The sequence below is a fragment of the Chrysemys picta genome, chromosome 1, assembly GCF_011386835.1.
Source record: "Chrysemys picta bellii isolate R12L10 chromosome 1, ASM1138683v2, whole genome shotgun sequence".
Lineage (NCBI taxonomy): Eukaryota > Metazoa > Chordata > Testudines > Emydidae > Chrysemys > Chrysemys picta.
In genome coordinates this window covers 237468839-237487310 of record NC_088791.1, presented here as the reverse complement: position 1 = coordinate 237487310, position 18472 = coordinate 237468839, and the positions used below count along the sequence as shown (strand labels likewise).

General features: G+C 41.5%; 1 protein-coding gene across 4 annotated transcripts in view; it reads left to right on the top strand.

Annotated features, from left to right (window-relative positions):
• The window catches only part of AFF3 (ALF transcription elongation factor 3), a 455751-nt gene that overhangs the window by 194833 nt on the left and 242446 nt on the right, over nt 1-18472 (top strand). For all 4 annotated transcript variants that reach the window (XM_065580880.1, XM_008167381.4, XM_008167383.4 and 1 more), the window contains one exon: nt 16378-16422. In XM_065580880.1, coding sequence (XP_065436952.1) covers nt 16378-16422 — 45 coding nt within the window. The remainder of the gene's footprint in view (nt 1-16377; nt 16423-18472) is intronic.

Genomic DNA, 18472 nt, shown 5'->3' with positions numbered 1-18472 from the left:
TTAATAGGCAGCAGGTTTAAAACAAACAAAACGAAGTATTTCTTCACATAAGGCACAGTCAACCTGTGGAACTTTTTGCCAGAGGATGTTGTGAAGGCCAAGACTATAACAGAGTTCCAAAAAGAACTAGATAAATTAATGGAGGATAGGTCCATCAATGGCTATTTGCCAGGATGGGCAGGGATGGTGTCCCTAGCCTCTGTTTGCCAGAAGCTGGAAATGAGCAACAGAGGATGGATCACTTGACGATTACCTGTTCTGTTCATTCCGTCTGGGGCACCTGGCATTGGCCACTGTTGGAAGACAGGACATTGGGCTAGATGGACCTTTAGTCTGACCTAGTATGGCCGTTCTTATGTTTTTATGAAAACCTACGTTATGAAAGGAGACTTGAGGAGCTTGGCTTGCTTAGCCAAACCAAAAGAAGGCTGAAGGGAGATATGATTGCTCTCTATACATACGTCAGAGGGATAAATGCCATGGAGGAGGAGGCGTTATTGAAGTTAAGTGCTAATGTGGACACAAGAACAAATGGATATAAACTAGCCATCGACAAGTTTAGGCTTGAAATTAAATGAAGGTTTCTAACCTTCAGAAGAGTGAAGTTCTAAAACAGCCTTCCAAGGGGAGCAGTGGGGGCAAAAAACCTAACTGGCTTCAAGACTGAGCTTGATAAGTTTATGTAGGGGATGGTATGATGAGACTGCCTATGATGGCATGTAGCTGATCTGTGACCGCTAGGAGCAAAAATCCCCAGTGGCTAGAGATGGGACATTAAATGGGGAGGGCTCTAAGTTACTACAGAGAATTTTTTCCCAGGTGGTCTGGCTCCTGGATCTTGCCCACATGCGCAAGGTCTAACTGATCACCATATTTGGGGTCAGGAAAGAATTTTCCCCCAGATCAGATTGGCAGAGACCCTGGGGTTTTTTTGCCTTCCTCTGCAGCATGAGGCACAGATCACTTGCAGGTTTAAACTAGTGTAAATAGTAGATTCTCTGTAACTTGGAGTCTTTAAATCGTAATTTGAGGACTTCAGTATCTCAGCCAGAAGTTAGGGGTCTATTACAGGAGTGGGTGGGTGAGGTTCCGTGACCTGCAGTGTACAGGATGTCACACTAGATCAGTGGTCCCCAACCTTTCCGTGTGGCGGGCGCTGGACGACTAGCCGCCGAGGAGCGTAGCCGCCGGACAAGCAGCCTCCGCTAAGAAGCGTCGCCACCGAAATGCCGCCGAGAAGTAGTGTCATCAAGAGGTGTCGCCACCGAAATGCCGCCAAAAATCAGCAACATTTCGGCGGCAACGCTTCTTGACGTTGCCGCTTCTCAGCAGCATTTCGGCGGTTGCTTGTCCGGTGGCCAGTAGGCGGCCGCACATGGCGCCCACGGTCACCGCGTTGGGGACCACTGCACTAGATGATCATGATGGTCCCTTCTGATCTTAAAGTAAGTGACCCACACCCCACGCTGCAGAGGAAGGTGAAAAGCCCCCAAGATCACTGCAAATCTTCCCAATCCCACATATGGGGAGATCAATTAGCCCATGAGCATCTGAACAAGAACCAGCCAGCCAAACACCTGAGAGAAAGAGATAAAATGCTTGATACCACCTCAGAGTCCTGGCCCCCCAATATCCCATATCAAGCCATGGCCATCACTGATACATCAGAGAAGGAGATAAAAAAAAATCCAGAATACACTTGGAGGAAAATTCCCTTCCTAACCCCAGCAGGTGACTGTCTGAAGCCCTGGAGGGTGAGCTTTTAGGAATATAAGATATAAAATGGAAGGGACCACCCTTCACCATCACAAGCAACCCCAGCATACAATCCCACTCATAAATTTATCCAGCTGTCTCTTAAACCTAATTAAGTTGTTTGCCCGCACATCTCCTACTGCTGTTCCAGAACCTCATCTCTCTGATGGTTAGAAACCTTCTTCTAATTTCCAGCCTGAATTTGTTATGGCCAGTTTATATCCCTTTGTTCTTGTGCCAGCATTGTCCCATAACTTAAATAGCTCTTCACCCTCCTTGGTGTTTACTCCCCTGATATGGTTACACATATTCCTTCTGTCTTCTTTCTGCTAGGCTAAACAAGACAAGCTCTTCCAGTTTCTTCTGAAAAGACAGGCCCTCCATCCCCTGATAATGCTAGTAGCTCTTCTCTGCACTTGTTCCAGTTTGAAATAATTTTTTTAATGTGGGTGACCAGAATTATACCCAGTATTCCAAATGAGGTCTTACCAGTGCCTTGTACAATAGCATTAATACTTCTCTATCTCTAATGGAAATGCTTCACCTGATATGTCCTAGGATCGCATCTTCCTTTTTTGCAGCCATATCAAGTTGGTGACTCATTAACACCAGAGCACCCGGGTGTCTTTCCTCCTCTGTCACTTCCAGTTGATAAGCCCCAGCTTGTAGCAGAAATTCTTATTATTAGACCCTAAGTCTAGTCTAGTACACTTTGTAATATGAAATTTCATCCCATTTCTGTTACTCCAGTCTTCAATGTTGTCCAGATCTTCATGTATACTATTCCAATCCTCTTCTGTATTGACTATGCTTCCCACCTTTGTATAATCAGCAACCGCATTACCTCATGTTTACTTTTTGTCCCAAGGTCTTTAATAAAAATATTGAATAAGACTGGACAACCTCCCTCCAGTCCAATAGTTCACCTTTCAGCACAACCTGCTGCTTCTCCCCTTTAGTCAGTTCTTTCCCCACCTTGATAAATTCTTGTACTAATTCCCATCTTCTCTAATTTAACTAATTTCTCATGTGGCACAGTATCAAATGCTTTATTGAAGTCTATGTGTATTCGATCTACTGCATTTCCCGTATCTAAAAAGTTAGTTATTTTCTCAAAGAAGGAATTCAGGTTAGTCTGGCATGATCTACCTTTAGTAAACCCGTGTTGCATTACCTCCCCTTTTCCATTTACCTCCATGAATTTAATTATCCTTTCATTCACAATTTGTTCCATAGTCTTATGTAGTAATGAGGGTAAACTAACAGGTCTGTAGTTGCCCACATCACTTCCCCTTTCTTACATATAGGCACAGTTTTAGCTATTGACCAGACAGAGGGTACTTCTCCCAAATAGATAGATTTATTAAAAATCCTTGCTTCCAGACTAGTGATTTAATGTGCCAGTTCTTTCAGTATTCTGGGATGGAAATTATCTGGTCCCTCTGATTTGAATAAATTAAACTTTTTGAGTTTTGTTTCCACCTCAGATGTGGTTATCTCCATTGGCAGCCACTCTAGGAAATTGACATGATTCTTGTCAGTGTTATTGGTGCCCACCCCAGAACAGCCACAGTGAAAAACATCAGCGGGGTCAGTTTATCACTGCTATTCCATGATGGGCAGCAATACAGCTAACACGAATCATGTCAACAGCTGCCAACTATCCTGGGGTTCGCCAGCTCTGGGGCAGCCCTGCCATGCAAACAGCCCCAGAGCAGGGGACTCAGGGCTTCTAAATTCCTAGGCCAGCTGGCTTCCTAGTCTGCCCAACTCCTACAGCTTGGGCAGCCTGTTACCCTAACAATTGAGTAGCCTAGGGAGCCAACCAACCCAGAAGTCAGCACAGTGGCAGGGAGCATAGTGGCCCTGAGAGCCGTGGCTCAAGTCAGGGTTCCCCTGGGTTTCAGGTTCCCTGCTGCAGTGCTGGGAGCCTCGACCCTGAGAGCACAGCTTGAGCCAGGGTTCCCAGGGCTGCCATGCTCTTGGCTCCAGCGGCAGGGACGAACATTGGAAACCCAAGAGGCCCAGCTGGTGCCAGAGTTTTCAGGGCTTCCAGGCTCCCTGCAGTAGAGCTGGGAACTCAGCCCCGATTAGAGCCAAGGATTCCAGGATGTCCAAGCCTCCCCTTCAGCTGCAAGAAGCCTGGAAGCCCTGTGGTCCCCAGCCACAAGGCAGACTCCATAGTGGGGCTGCACCAGGCCTCTGGGCCATGTAAACCCAAGTTCTGCAGCAGCTTGTTAGGTGTGCTGGCAGGGAACCAGCAGGTTTCCATTGGAACTGTTGCAGGCAGGGTTCTGTCCAAATCCTTTGTGCAATTTGACAAAAATTGGTTGAACCCAAAGTGTTCTTGTGAAACATTCTGGGTTTGATGAATCAGCATGTTCTAATGAAACGCCAATCAGTTCTAGTCTCAAGGACCAGTTCATTCCACTGCCCTAGAAGAATTTTATGTAGAAGTCTGATTTGACAGGGAAGAGCCTTGGAATATCTTGGTCTGTCTTTCATAGTGATAGACACCTACTTCTAGGGCCTGTTTAACCTGGGACATTCTCTTGGGCTAGTGAATGGCTAGGGCTGGAAAGCCAAAATTTGCTGGCTTCTCCAGGTCTTGGAGGTTTTTTCAGTTAGGATCTCTGGGTCTCTGTCTCAGAAAACTGAGAAGGCAGACTTCAGCAATAGAGCACCCCTAATTAGTCTCTCCCCCATAAGGATCCTGGTTTTTCAGAACCATGAAGGAGATGTAGACGAAGACTAGATCAATTTTACCTCTTGGGAAATTAGACTATTTCACTGTGGTTGCTTCATGCTCTGTGCTACTTCTTGGATGTTCTGGCGTCAGTATCCTTATTTTGGCCCTCAATGAAAGTGGCCTTTCTGGTGGCCCTTAGTGTCCACACGGAGAGTCAATGATGCTAGATTTCTTGTTTCCCACAATGACAGAGTAATACTTTGCCCTGCTCTGTGCTTCCCCCCCCAAGATTAATTCAGATTTTTTTAGGAATCTGAATATTATTCTCCCTTCCTTTTGTGCTAGGTGGTGTTAGGGCCCTGGAGCTTACCTTACCAATGGGATAAGGAATTCAGGCTCCCTTTGTATCCTTCTTCAGATCCCAAGAAAGGGTTTTTTGCTTCCCAGTTGGTCACTGCTGAATGGATTTGAATATATTTTAAGGGAGAGCCTTCCATGCCCCCACAGGCATTAGAGTTTCAGTCAAACATTGTTTTGGGGTCCCTTTAGCAAGGGAGCCTTTTTACTCAGGAAAGGTTTCCACAGAATTCCATATTCCAAAGCCTTCCACCAGTAATAGGTTTAACCCTTTATTTGCTATACTCTGTAATCACATAACCTTTAGCTCAGTGGGAATGAATACCAATTATCATTTATAAACAGTTCCTCTCATTATGCTCCTATTTATGGCATCTTTTATAGCTTGCTAATTACAAGCACACAAAACAGAAATGTTTGGAGTTAAATAATGTAAACAGGGATGTAATTGATTTTCATGTTGAATAATTTTATTGATTTATTGCTAATTAAAATCTTTTTTAAAAGATCTCTTGGCAAATTAATCCATTTAATTAATTGGATATTGTAGTAGCTCGTGGTATATACATATTAAGTTACTGAAAGATTAATAGTTCCATAATATTATTTTTTCTAACTGTTGCTGCTTTACATGTGTGTATTGGGATTATTGTATATTCTTCCTGGACAAATACACTCAATATATTACACGTATATGGTGGTCTCAGTTCAGTTCCTAGTACATAAGTGTCCACATCACCAAAAAAAACCCAACAAAATTACATTCTAAATGACACTAATTGGCATGCTGGTATTCTCTGTAATAGAGAGGCCAAGAATTGAATGGGAATGGAGACTGAACTCTATCAGTCGCTTAGAAGGTCTTTCTAGGTTACTGTTGAGGGCCTTTGTGGGCTACATGAGAAGCTCGCACTTTCACTAACGGTGCTTTACCTATTACAAAGACAAAGGTCTCCAGTTTCCATTATGGAAACTTTCCAATAAAAGACTGTTATGTCAAACAATTAATCAATTTAATATACTTACAGTATGCACTAATATAACGCAGTACAGTAGTAAATGTACTGCACAGAAGGCATTTCAAAAGGACTCCAATTAACTCTTTTGGAATGACATAATTTTTAGTGGTGAAGGAGGCATAAGGACTCAATTCTGCAATCTGTTGAGTGCTTCCTGATAAGTGCTGAGTGCCTTCCACTGCTGTTGACATCAGTGGGAGCTCAGGGCCCTCACTCAGCACTTTGCAGGATCAGGCACCTTATATTGCAGTAGCAATTTTAATTACTACTATCTTATTATATTTTTCAGCTATGTGGCAAGAGCGTGTAATCACATCAGCATCCATTGTTTCATTAGTGAAGAAAAAACATTAATATATTACGACACAGTATTGATTTGATAGTCACCCTTTCCCAATAACAATAAAACCTTTATATTTTATTAATAGAACAATGCAGTTCTTGTCCATTACGCTCCCTTTGATTGTTCCTGGGCTGCAGTGTTTTTTATGAATAAAATGTTGAAGTCTGTGAAATTGCTTAGCCCATCTGCCTGCGCCATTCACGTGAAGTTCCCAAGCTACTTTTATAGGAAATGTTACCAGTGTAGCTGTGATAATTGATTGTTCCATTGTTGCTAGTGATAGGTAGAAGGGGGATTTGAGGGAATTTTTTCTTTTAATTTAAAATTTTAAAGCACCCACCATAATCTGTGAACATACTTACCTGACAATGTCTCTTTTGCTATTAGTGTCTTCACATTCTTAGGTCAACTGAGATGGAAAGATGAAACTGTTAACGTAGCCTAGGTGTTCTTTTGTTCTCACCCACTCTGCTTGTGGAGCCATACTACAGTATGAAAAAAAGAAACATTCTGGATGTCTTTATAAATAGAAAGCACAACAGGTACAACTTAAGTAAGACACAGGGCTTACCTGGATGGTGAGATCCTCCCCTCTATTCTGTTCCCTTTGCACGAGGTAAAAGGGCTGGAGCGGTGTGAAGGGACTCTAAAAGCCCTCTCTCTGGAGAGAGGATTGCCCCAGCACAGACACTATGCAAGACAGGCATAAGGCTGTCCTCCCCTTCACAAGCCTTGGTGTATGGGGCATGCCGGGGCAGGAAGAGATGTTTTGATGGCTGGGCCACAGCATGTAGTGCTACAGAGATTTTGGGCAGCGCTGAAGCCCATAGGGCAGCCCAGAGGCTGCTGTGACTTAAGCCCACGGCTGTCTAAATTGTGTAGAGGTCACTCCAGCCTCCAGAGTGGCCCAGAAGTGGGAGTGCAGAAAGGTGGCATAAAACCAACATAGCCCCCACTCACCTTAGGCTGCGAGTTATGCACTGTGCCTCTTAGGGTACATCTGCACTGCAAGCAGAGGTGTGACTGCAGCACTAAAAACATACCAGAGTTGCTTTGATCTAGCTAGCCTGAATAACAGTAACAGTGAAGCTGCAGCAGCATGGACTAGTCATTGGAGTACAAACCCAGGGTTCCAGGCAAGCCTGAATACTCGGAGCAGCTTCCCATGCTGCTGAGGCTTCACTGCTATTGCCATTCAAGAGAGCTAACCCAAGCTAGCTTTGGTCATGTCTACACATGCAGCAGTCACCCCTATGATTACATTGTAGACATATCCTTACAGGCATAGCACACAATCTCACCCAGAGTCCTTAAATAGCCAAATCTCCCATTCACAATGGAAGTTTGCTAGATCAGGCCCATAAATTGTCTGGCCAGTTGGATAGAAAAGTGAATTTCCAAAGTCATTTTCTGTGTGGCATGTGCTATTTCTTAAGCTATAGTCTGCAGAAAATATTTTTCCCATTACTAAATACAACCTCCTGTCCCCCTCCATTATTTGTCTATGGTAGTGGTTCCCAAACTGTGGTCCATGGGTCAAAAGACAGACAGCTAAAAATATTTTTCTTACTTTCTTAATATTTCTTTTCCATGCATAAGGTGAAGTGTGGTGCACTGCACTCCTTTCCTCTTGGCCTTCACACCAGTGCAAAGCAATTTCCAGTGCACTGAAGGCATCAGAATGTAGTTTACTTTTACTTCATCGATTTTAGTTTCGTTATGTGATTTTTTTTTTCTGGCAAAAAAATGGTTAATATAACTGGTCTGTTGAACACTGGTGTTTGTAAAGTTGAGGTTCTACTGTAATCTATTCTGTGGAGAAGTTTAGGAACCAGCCATGTTCTATGGCTTTTCAATTTCCACCATTACCTTTCTCTTCTGATGACTCCCCATCACCACCTGTCACCAAATCTCACTTTCCTTACCCAACTGGAAAGTCCCAAATGACTCTCTGAATTGCTTTGAATATATATCAGCTCTGATGAACAAAACAGGCTCTGTCCAATTAACTTGTTCTAAGCAGCTTGCAGTCAGTGCATATCTAGTTGATCATTTTATGTTCCTATTTGCCTGTAGATTTTGTTTTATTTCATCTTCTTCCTAGCCAGAGAGTCTCTCAGTTCCTGGGTCATGTTAGCACTCAAATTGATATGTGATTCAGGACTGATATCCAGATCCTTTCCACAGAGCAAAGATATGTTTTTTTTTAATACACACTTCTACGCCTTCTTAAAAGAAAATCCTTGTAAACCTTTCTCCTCCTCCCTTTTTGAGAAAAGAGCATTGTTACAAGGCTCAATTATATGAAAAATAATCCCCATAATAAATATAAAGAATCCATTTCAGAAAGATAATGAATATATTAATTAAAAGGATTGAGTTTATTAACAGTCACTGTGAATTATATGTTTTAATAACTTTTTTCTTTTAATTAGTACAACACTTTCATCACAGAGCTTGAGTAAAATGTTGTTTTTCTACTCCCAAATCCCAGCTTTTAAATTTAGATGCCTTCATAGAAAAACAATCAGAGGACCCTTGTAAAATTAGAGTCTAAGGTCCAAAACAGAGTAATAAAAAGCCTAAGAATGAATAGCTATTTTTTACTGATTATAACCAATTGTATTTTAAATTACATGCAAAGAACTAAGATTGCAAAGGAAAGCACTGAAAAGTTAGGAAATGCCAACTAAAGCTTCCTGTGCAATTTTGTCTTTTTTTTATTTATAAAGTTTAAATTCTGGAGAACAAGATGTCACCAGAAAATAGTGACAGGCTGCTAACCATGCCTGACCTATCCCAATTCAAGCCCTGCTTGTCTGTATCCTAAGGTAGGGGCACATTTTCATGGGAACAGTAAAGTCATCTCTCTGACCTCATGACCATCCACATGCCAAATTTAATCTTCCTGGTCTTTGTAGGCATTAAAGCTCTTCAAAGAAATGATTACAGGGGAGAAAATTTAACACTCCCTATTTTTTCCTAGCCTTATCCTCAAAAATAGTTTAATTGTTTTTGCTGAAATTTTCCTGACCCCTGATAAACAAAAAAACAACACGGAGACACAGCAAACATGCAGTATTGCAACTCAAACAATACAAATTCTGCCAGTTATAAGAAGTGAAAACAGGGCTTATCATGGAAAGTATTAGGCATCCTTAACTAGGGGCATCTCTAGTAGCTCCTACCTTAAATCAGAATGCAGCAATAGCTTTTTTTTATACATGAGGTAAGGAATGTTGAGTGTAGGCATGAATGCAACACCTCAGGAAGAATGACAGCAAGAAGAGTGAAGCACTTGTTATGATGCATATTGGTGAGTCTGAAGTTTCATTCAATAATGGGAATTGATGCCTTTTATTTCATTAACAACCTGGTCCACAATCCTTCTGTGTCAGAGGGGTAGCCATGTTAGGCTGGATCTGTAAAAAGCGACAAAGAGTCCTGTGGCACCTCATAGACTAACAGACGCATTGGAGCATAAGCTTTCGTGGGTGAATACCCACTTCGTCAGACACATGTACACTTCCGTAGTAATATAGGCCCTATATTGATTTCAATGGGAGTTAAGCACTTAACTATCTTTGAGGATCTGGTCCATAAGCAGTTTTTTTAAAGCACCAATGGTTCCTATACTACAGTACTTTCTATCAAGATGTCTTTCATTCCTTTTAAAAATTTGGAAGTTTTCTGCATTGAAATAAAGATTCACTGTCTTGTAGACTATGGAAACCAGTTTTTGATATATAGGCAGATCAGAGTTTATGCCCATGCTTCTTTTTTTTTTAGAAGAAATAATCAGTGCAAGTTGTAAGCACTGATCAGTTACCGAACGGAACTTTAACTTGCTCTGCATGTATGAATTCCAACAATATAATCTTACATTGCTTGATAATGCAACCTCCACCTATTATTTCAGCCTATTACAGTGTTTGTGTTGGGTGGAGATGTGAGTAGAGAGGTAGTTATGTATCAGGAGGGTGTCAGAACAGAGTATTTAATCCTTTCAGTCAGGAACGCACTTTCGAAAGGACCCAAATGTACCACCAGCTGACACCAAGCTGGTTGCTGATGTCCAGCTTTTTAATGCCAGCATGGCAAGAAGGACCCAGACTGAGTGGACAGAGGCCCAGGAGGTAAATTGGGTATGTCTCAGCATTTAAAATATTTTAATAACTTTTAACTTACACTGAAGACAAAATGCAATAAGTGCAAAATGCAAAGAGTTAGTTGAAGTACTTAATGCAACACAAATAATGATATAACAATCTCTTACACTAAGGCTATGTCTACACTACACTTGGAGTTAGGGGTGTGATTCCCAGCTCATATAGACACACTTGCACTAGCTCTCATCTTACTAGTGTTCCACCTACTCCTTCTGCCCTCTGTGGGTACGTACTTGGGGTGGCTTGCCCATGCGGCCACTCGCCGCTGCCCATGCTACAGTGGCTACATTGCTATTTTTGGCATGCTGGCTTGATGAGAGCTAGCGTGAGCATGTCTGCACAAGCTGGGAATCACACCCTCAGCTCCAACTGTAGACGTAGTCTAAATTTAAACTAGATTGCCGTGGTAGATTGTTCTCCCTTTTTTCAGTGTAAAGATTTGAGAGAAGGGGAAAAGTCTCATAAACAGGGAATTCTTTTAATAGAATTTCCTTTATAGATCACTCTGTGAAAGCTGTTGGTAAGAAAAAAAAAGGAATGTATAAAATAAAATATGTACAGATGTAGCTTTCTTGCAATTACATCCCATGTCCCAAGAATTCAGTGTAGTCTTTATTCAGCCTCGTTTCTTACAGCACTCTGTGCTTTGCATGGTAATTAGCTCCTTGTGTTATCAATGATGTGATGCCCCTGGCTATTTCTTCAGTAATAACTGCTGTTATCCTCGGCTGCAGATCCTCACATCTTCCTGCCAGATTCTGTGTGTGCGTACAAATGTTTGGTGTTTTGGGGGGCTGCCCTGACTGAGAAATGAAGGTAATGGGAAAAGCATCAAAGAACTAAAAGAATCATGCCCACTGCCTTTGATAAGTGAACTAGAGTTGCCAGCACTTCACTGAGAGGTTCAGGGAGGCGAGTCTGTTGTGATAGATTTCAAAAAGCAATGATAGGCAAATGACTTCATCAAAGCTAGTATAAATAATAAGTTAGTAACAGCTCAGCAATTCAGCATGAAATAACACCCACAAACCTCACAAACCCCCCAAATGCAGAGTAATTAAAATGTACATTGCACAAATCTTTTGCTGTATGTACATTATCAAGAGGGAGAATTACATCGTTCAAATTATGGGCACTTTTTATATAAATTTATTCAGGCACAGGGTCATGTAGTAAACACTGAAATAATAGTAGAAGCAGAATGCAATTTAAAATGGGCAGATTGAGCCATGTAAATAGGTGAAAGTGTATAGTATTTACTGCATGTAAGTAATAGATGATTTAAAAAAAACTTTTAGTAAGGCAAAGTTACAATAAAGCATTAACATACTACATTGTATGTTACTTATTCAGGATCAGATTAATATTCAAAGAACCCATCTTAAGAGTCTGGCCTGCTTGCTGGGGAGCCCTCCTCTTCTCCGTACACTAAAAAGGATGACCAAATTTCTAAGTACCTATCCTCTTTTTGTCACTTCTCTTGTGTACATTCTTGGTGTGAAAGTTTTTCCATTACAAGACAGTTTATATTTTACCATACCACAATTCCATAGTCAGAGGGGTTACATTTTTGAAATAGTATGCACTACAAAGTCTAAATACTAACAATAAAAATTAATTGATTTGTCTTTCTGTTTAAAATGTAGATCCTCTACTGGAGCATTAAGTAAGCAGGTCAGGGGATCTTTAGAAAGCTGGTGTTTTGCTATAAGATTAATCTCTTTAATAATTTCCTCCCCAAACCATCTAAATCCTGGATACAACCACCATATTTGTAAGTATGTTCCTCTTTCCCTGCTAGCCCTCCAACAGATCGCCTCTTGATGCAAATTGTAGGTGGAATTTACCACCATGTAAAATTTTTATTAAAATATTGTTGCAAAGTTAAATTCATCATGCGAAGCTCAGAGACTTGTGGATGTCAGTGCCATTTTGCAAAGTGGAAAAAAATGTAATGCAGTGTGAACTTCTAGATACACTTGTATCAGCGGTGTTGTATGGTACTAATATGGCAAGACCATGGCACAACAGTGTTCAGAAGATGAAGAGAAAAGGGGACACAGAAGATTTTTTTCAAATAATGTTTACTTCTGTTTGCCTGGGCTTTGTGTTTCTGTTTCATTATAACCTGTTGGAAGGCTATCAGATCACTTGGATCAAGATATAACTGTGGGGAGGAAAGGGTTTTTATTTTCTGCCTTGAAGTGTAACGGGCCAGGGGACAACATTTTTGGCTTAGGTCTGGTCTATACTACCCGCCTGAATCGGCGGGTAGAAATCGACCTCTCTGGGATCGATCCCCGAATCGGCGCTCTAACTCCACCAGTGGAGGTGGTAGTAAGCGCCGCCGACAAAAAGCCGCAGAAGTCGATTTTGCCGCCGTCCTCACAACGGGGTAAGTCGGCTGCGATACGTCGAATTCAGCTACGCTATTCACGTAGCTGAATTTGCGTATCTTAAATCGACTCCCCCTGTAGTGTAGATGTACCCTTAGTTCCATGGCGGTAGAAAGGACAAATCTGTTAAGCGTGAATATTTTCAAATGTATTTGATTACACTTGGAGGAGAGAGATTTAATTTTAAAACACAAAACAGATACTTTCTGAATCGAGGTATAAGCAAATCTCATCTATTCACCTTTAGTGTTTTGATCTTAACCAATAATGCAGCATCTGGGGACATCATATTATGCAAGAAGATGACATCTTATGCCTTCTTGTGTAAAGTGAGAGCAGATACGAATTGTAGTTTTTTGGTGGGGCAGCAGATTTGCTGCTCTGCAAACAAAGCATGTGCTATGCCAATAGGGCTTTGTGTGCTCAACTGTTAATGATGTTGGTGTGATGACTAAGCATAGAACAGGGTTTTTGGGGAAGGGGGAATCCATGGAGAGGAGAAAAATAAATCAGCTAATGAGAGGGAAGAAGAAAGTCCAAAGAATTTTGTGATTTTTCTTCATGTGTGTTTTTTCTTGTTAGTGTTAACTTTATTAGCAGCGTCTGTTGTATTGTTACTCCAGTAACAGCAAAAGCAACATATTACATTCTTAGATTCATCTGTTGCAATGATGAGTTCAGAACAGGGCTATTTGCAATTGACTGTAGTTCCTTTTAACCGGTGATTTGTCAAATATGAATAATTCTTGAAAGGCGCTTTATGTTGCACCCCATTCTTCTTCTGTTGAAGTCAATGGCATAACTCCTATTGACTTTTAAGATGACAAACTGTATTACAGCAAAAGAGTTAAAGACAATTCATTTATTTAATAACCAAGGGCCATATTCAGCAAAAATTTTCAGGAGTGCTGACAATAAAAGACTCATGAGCTCCCATAACTTGGCATGAAATAACAGCCACAAAAAATTATGAAACATAAATTATTCTCTGCTTGTATATGGCTGCCTTAATTCTGACTTTGCTACCCCCTTAGACTTCCAGAGCATATGAATTCAAACCCTCCCTCCACTCTGCCAGGAAGCACACTGTCATGGTTATTGTATTAAGATCTGCACATAGCATGGTCTTCCAGGAGAACCATGTATTAACATACAGGAGTAGGGCAAACAGTATTTGGCTAACTATACCATGTAAGTATGAAAAGCATAAGCTTTAAAAAGTGGCTAGTGGTTTTTGGTGCCTAAATTGAGTCACTTTAGAGGGATCTGATTTTCACTTCAGAAGATCAGGCATGTATCTCAAATTGGACACCTGAACATTTAGGCATCCAGAATCACTAATCACCTTCAAAGATTTGGGCCAAAATTCCTATTTCACTTCAAAAGGAATTATTAATCATAACAATAAATATAAATTTATTTTTTCTCCCACTGTTAAGAGCCAGGCCAGATTCTCCCATCTGCTAAGTTCACTGTGTTCTGCATAAGCAGAAATCATTTCACTTAGTGGATTCTGCAGTGTAAAGTGAATTTAAATGTTTAGAGACACCTCCCTGGAAAGTTCCCCCTGTTTAGCAGGAATCTCTAAGTCATGTAAAGCTGGCAGAGGCAGCTAGACTGCCTCCTGCACCTGCTTCCCCACTCGTCCATGCTGCCTGCTTTAGCAGAGTTGCACTGCACAGCATAAGGAAGGAAGAGGGTATGTTGAGGCAGAGATGGGAGACAGGGGGTTGGGTCAAGGGAGGGGATGGGGATAGCTGAGTGAGATTCCACTGCACCGCATTCTCTGCTGGTTTCAATGAATCTTAGGCACATGCTTAAAGTTAAACATAGAATCATAGACTATCAGGGTTGGAAGGGACCTCAGGAGGTCATCTAGTCCAACCCCCTGCTCAAAGCAGGACAATCCCCAGACAGATTTTTGCCCCAGATCCCTAAATGGCCCCCACAAGGATTGAACTCACAACCCTGAGTTTAGCAGGCTAATGCTCAAACCACTGAGCTATCCCTCCCCCCTTGTATGTTTTGCTGAATAGGGATGGGCTTAAGGACCTGTATACAGAGGTGGATTAAGGGTTTGTGGGGCCTTGGGCCAGAGCAAGTGGGAGGCTCCTCCCCACCCCTTCTGTCTGCAGTTTCCTCCCCGCCTGGTGCTCCTGCCAGGGAGTGGGGTCAGGCGCTGGAGCCGGGTGGGCAGAGCGGGACAAGCCCCCATGCCCTGACTCTGTGCTGGCAGGTGGAGTGGGGCAAGCCCCTGTGCCTTGATCCCACTCCCCGGCAGGAGTGCCGGGTGGGCAAAGCGGGACAAGCCCCCATGCCCTGACTCTGTGCTGGCAGGTGGAGTGGGGCAAGCCCCTGTGCCTTGATCCCACTCCCCGGCAGGAGTGCTGGGTGGGCAGAGTGGGTTGGGGCATGCCCATTTTTCCAGGCCCCACCAAATTGGCCAGGGCCCCTGGGCATGGGCCCCATTGGCCCAGTGGCTAATCCATCACTGCCTGTATAGGTAACTCCTCACAATTGTGAGTAAAGTGTTCACTATGGTTAAGTCTATTCTGCAGTGTAAGCCCAGGGTTCAAACTCAGGTTCAAGCCTAACCCCCTTTCCATCTACACACAAATTGTGCTTATCCAGGGCTCAGACCCAGTGTCCCAGGACCCCACAAGGGTGGAGGATCCCAGCCTAAGTCAAGCCGGGACCCATGGTTCAAGCCCTATTGCTTTGCAGTGTAGACTCAGCCCCACTGAACTCATACTCTGGGAGTCCGTCAAAAGTATCCCACAATCCCATGGTCTGACTTTCTTTGTCCTCTGGACAGTCACGTTTGGTGGACAGTCACGTTTTCTCACACTGTACCATGAACAAAGGGCTAAAACAACCACTTTTTGGGAGGGCACTAGAAAGTCTGGAATATGGATCATTGCACTCGGGTTTGCATAATGCAGTGTAGACACTGGAGTCCCAGGTTGGGATCCATGGTTCAACAGTTCCTAACCAGGGGTTACAAATGAGTGTAGATGCTCATGCCCTCAGTTACAAACCCAGGGTCTGCTAACTCAAGTTGAACTAACCTTGGGCTTACATTGCACTGTAGTCATACCCTGAGTGGTCCTGTTAGACCTCTGATTTACCCATTGAACACAGCTCCAGTTTAAACACTTGATTCCATGAAAGTTTCTATAGTCAATAATGGGCCTAATCCTATGGAAACAAAACTACCCTGGGCAACCAATGGAAGTTTTACCTACAAAAAGGAGCCAGTCTGTTGTTCTTAATTTATTGTAAATAAATTTATAGTAAATATATTAGGTCTGTGTATATACAGTAAATATTTTACCTATCTGTATAATATATACTCAAAGTGAAATGAACCACACCTAAAGTAAATGTAACCAGAATCTTATAGATTAAATAAAAATATATTGTGGTCACTCATTTAAAGAATAAACATTTTTAAAAATTGTATTTTCATACAGATAAAGTAGGAAATAATTTTTGAGTTTAACACACCACCAGTATTCTGATGCTAGAAACAATTGACGTTGACTTGAAAAATGTACCCAAGTCTTGAATATATCTCACGTAGCCACATATCCTCAAACCGGCCATTTGTTATTTCTTGCTTTATAAGTATTTTTCTCTTTGTTTACAGGAGAGTGGAACAGGAGATAACAGCTGTATTGAAGAAATTTTGCGGGTAGGAACTCTTTAATTGTTCTGTTATTATTTCATTAAATTTACCCTAAGGAAGGAAAGAGAAAGTTTAGATAGTAGAATTCCTACTTTAGTACCTGTTTACTTTTTTAGATGTCACCTTTCTAGAAAACATGTAAAATATGTAAAAACAACCTCTTGTGCACTGGATTTCACTGTTGCTGACTAACCATACATTCACCTGGCAGCAGGCAATGGGACTGTAATGTATAAGTACGTTTCAGGTTTACAAACCATGAAGTGTGTGTGTTACCATTAATCATGACTGTCAAAAAAACTTAATTTGGGGAGTAGGGAGTATCCACGAGGGTCTTTTTCCACTTGGATTTAATTAAAATCCATTGTATGGTTATGTTATTAATGACATTTTGTCATTATGTCTATTATAAAATCACAACATACAATATTGGCAAAGTTATTTCCATATTTTGCCATCACTATATTTCTTTATCACTTTTATCACAATAATTTCTAGTTTGCATTCATGGAGTAAATTAATTCACTTCTGGACTCATCTAGGCTTGAATATACTTTGATATTGGATATTTTCTTAAGTAGGCAAACTTAAAAGCAGCGTGTGATTTTTCCATATATAATTAACTCCTATTTTATGAGTTCTCTTTTTAAAGTGGTCATCTAGTAATTTACATTTTCTCGAAAGCTGATATTGTACTGAATAAAGCACCAAGACAAATTAGACCAGATGGCATGCCAAAACCTCAGTAAAATCAGCTTTATTTTATTGTGTTTCTACCTCTTGAACATTGTATACACACTTCTTTTGGAACTGTTTAAGAATTACAGAATTACATATCATTATTTGGGTTAAAATTCTACAGTGCATGGTTAAAGACAATCCTTTCTCAAATAATTTATTAAGTACATCTTTTAATTCTCAGACTGGACAAATAATTTTTAGAAGATTGATTATGATGGATTTCTTATAACTGTATTGGCAGAGCTTTTACTTAGCTACCATTTATAGAGTAGACTTTTCTGAGGATGAAATGCATATTACATAATTCCATAGCCTTGCTTTGTTACAAATTAGCAAATAAATCATAAACACTTTTTTACATTTTCAGTATGCACTGGGTGGTGGATGTCAGTCTAATTCACCCACGTTCATAGGTTTTTTATGCAGGAAACTTAAAGAGAACAGTTGCAGTTTTTAGTCTCACTCTTGTTTAGTTTTTAAGGAGAAGAGTATAGACAGTATAATTGGTTTAGAAATATAGAGGAAGACATGGTCCCTTCCATAAGGAGCTACACAGACTTATAAGACAATAGAGTTGAGACACAAAGTACTCTGGATAATGAGGGATTGGAAGGTGCGGTCTCAAAATGGTAAAGACAGCTTCTCTCTCTCTCTCTCTCTCTCTTCCGCCCTCCTCCCTCCCCTTAATTTCACATTCCCCTGGAGAATTAGTGTTGAAAAGCTTCATAGTAAAATATATTTTCAGAAGGAATTTGCTCACAAATTTTATTTCATTTTGGATTTGAGAGGGGAAAAATCCACCATAAGCAATTCCCCCAAGATCTCTTGCTTCCTTCCCACAGGTCATGATGTTAGATGTAACTTCATCTTCCTCCAAAGAAGGGGTGCTTGGGAAAGAAAACACTTAAGGGCAAATTCAGTGCCCTGCCAGAGTAACCAGCTCAGGAGCTGGACAGATGCAGTCTGGAGTAATTTTCCTCTTTCCGGTCCACAGAAGCCACTGCCACCCAAACACCCACACAGAACTAGAATCTTGGACTCACCCATACACTGTCCCCTCCCTTTCTTTCACATTGGCATGCTGGGAGCCACTGTGAAACTGAGCAGTGCGAACATCACCTGCAGTGCCCACTGAAATCTTCACACACACACACACACACACACACACACACACACACACACACACACACACACACACACACACACACACACCCGTTGGCACAGTGGAACTGCACCACTGCTGCTGCCAGGGGACCTTCTGCAGCTTGGAATCTAAGGCAGGATTTGCCTCTTAGCATGTGAACAGAAAAACTAA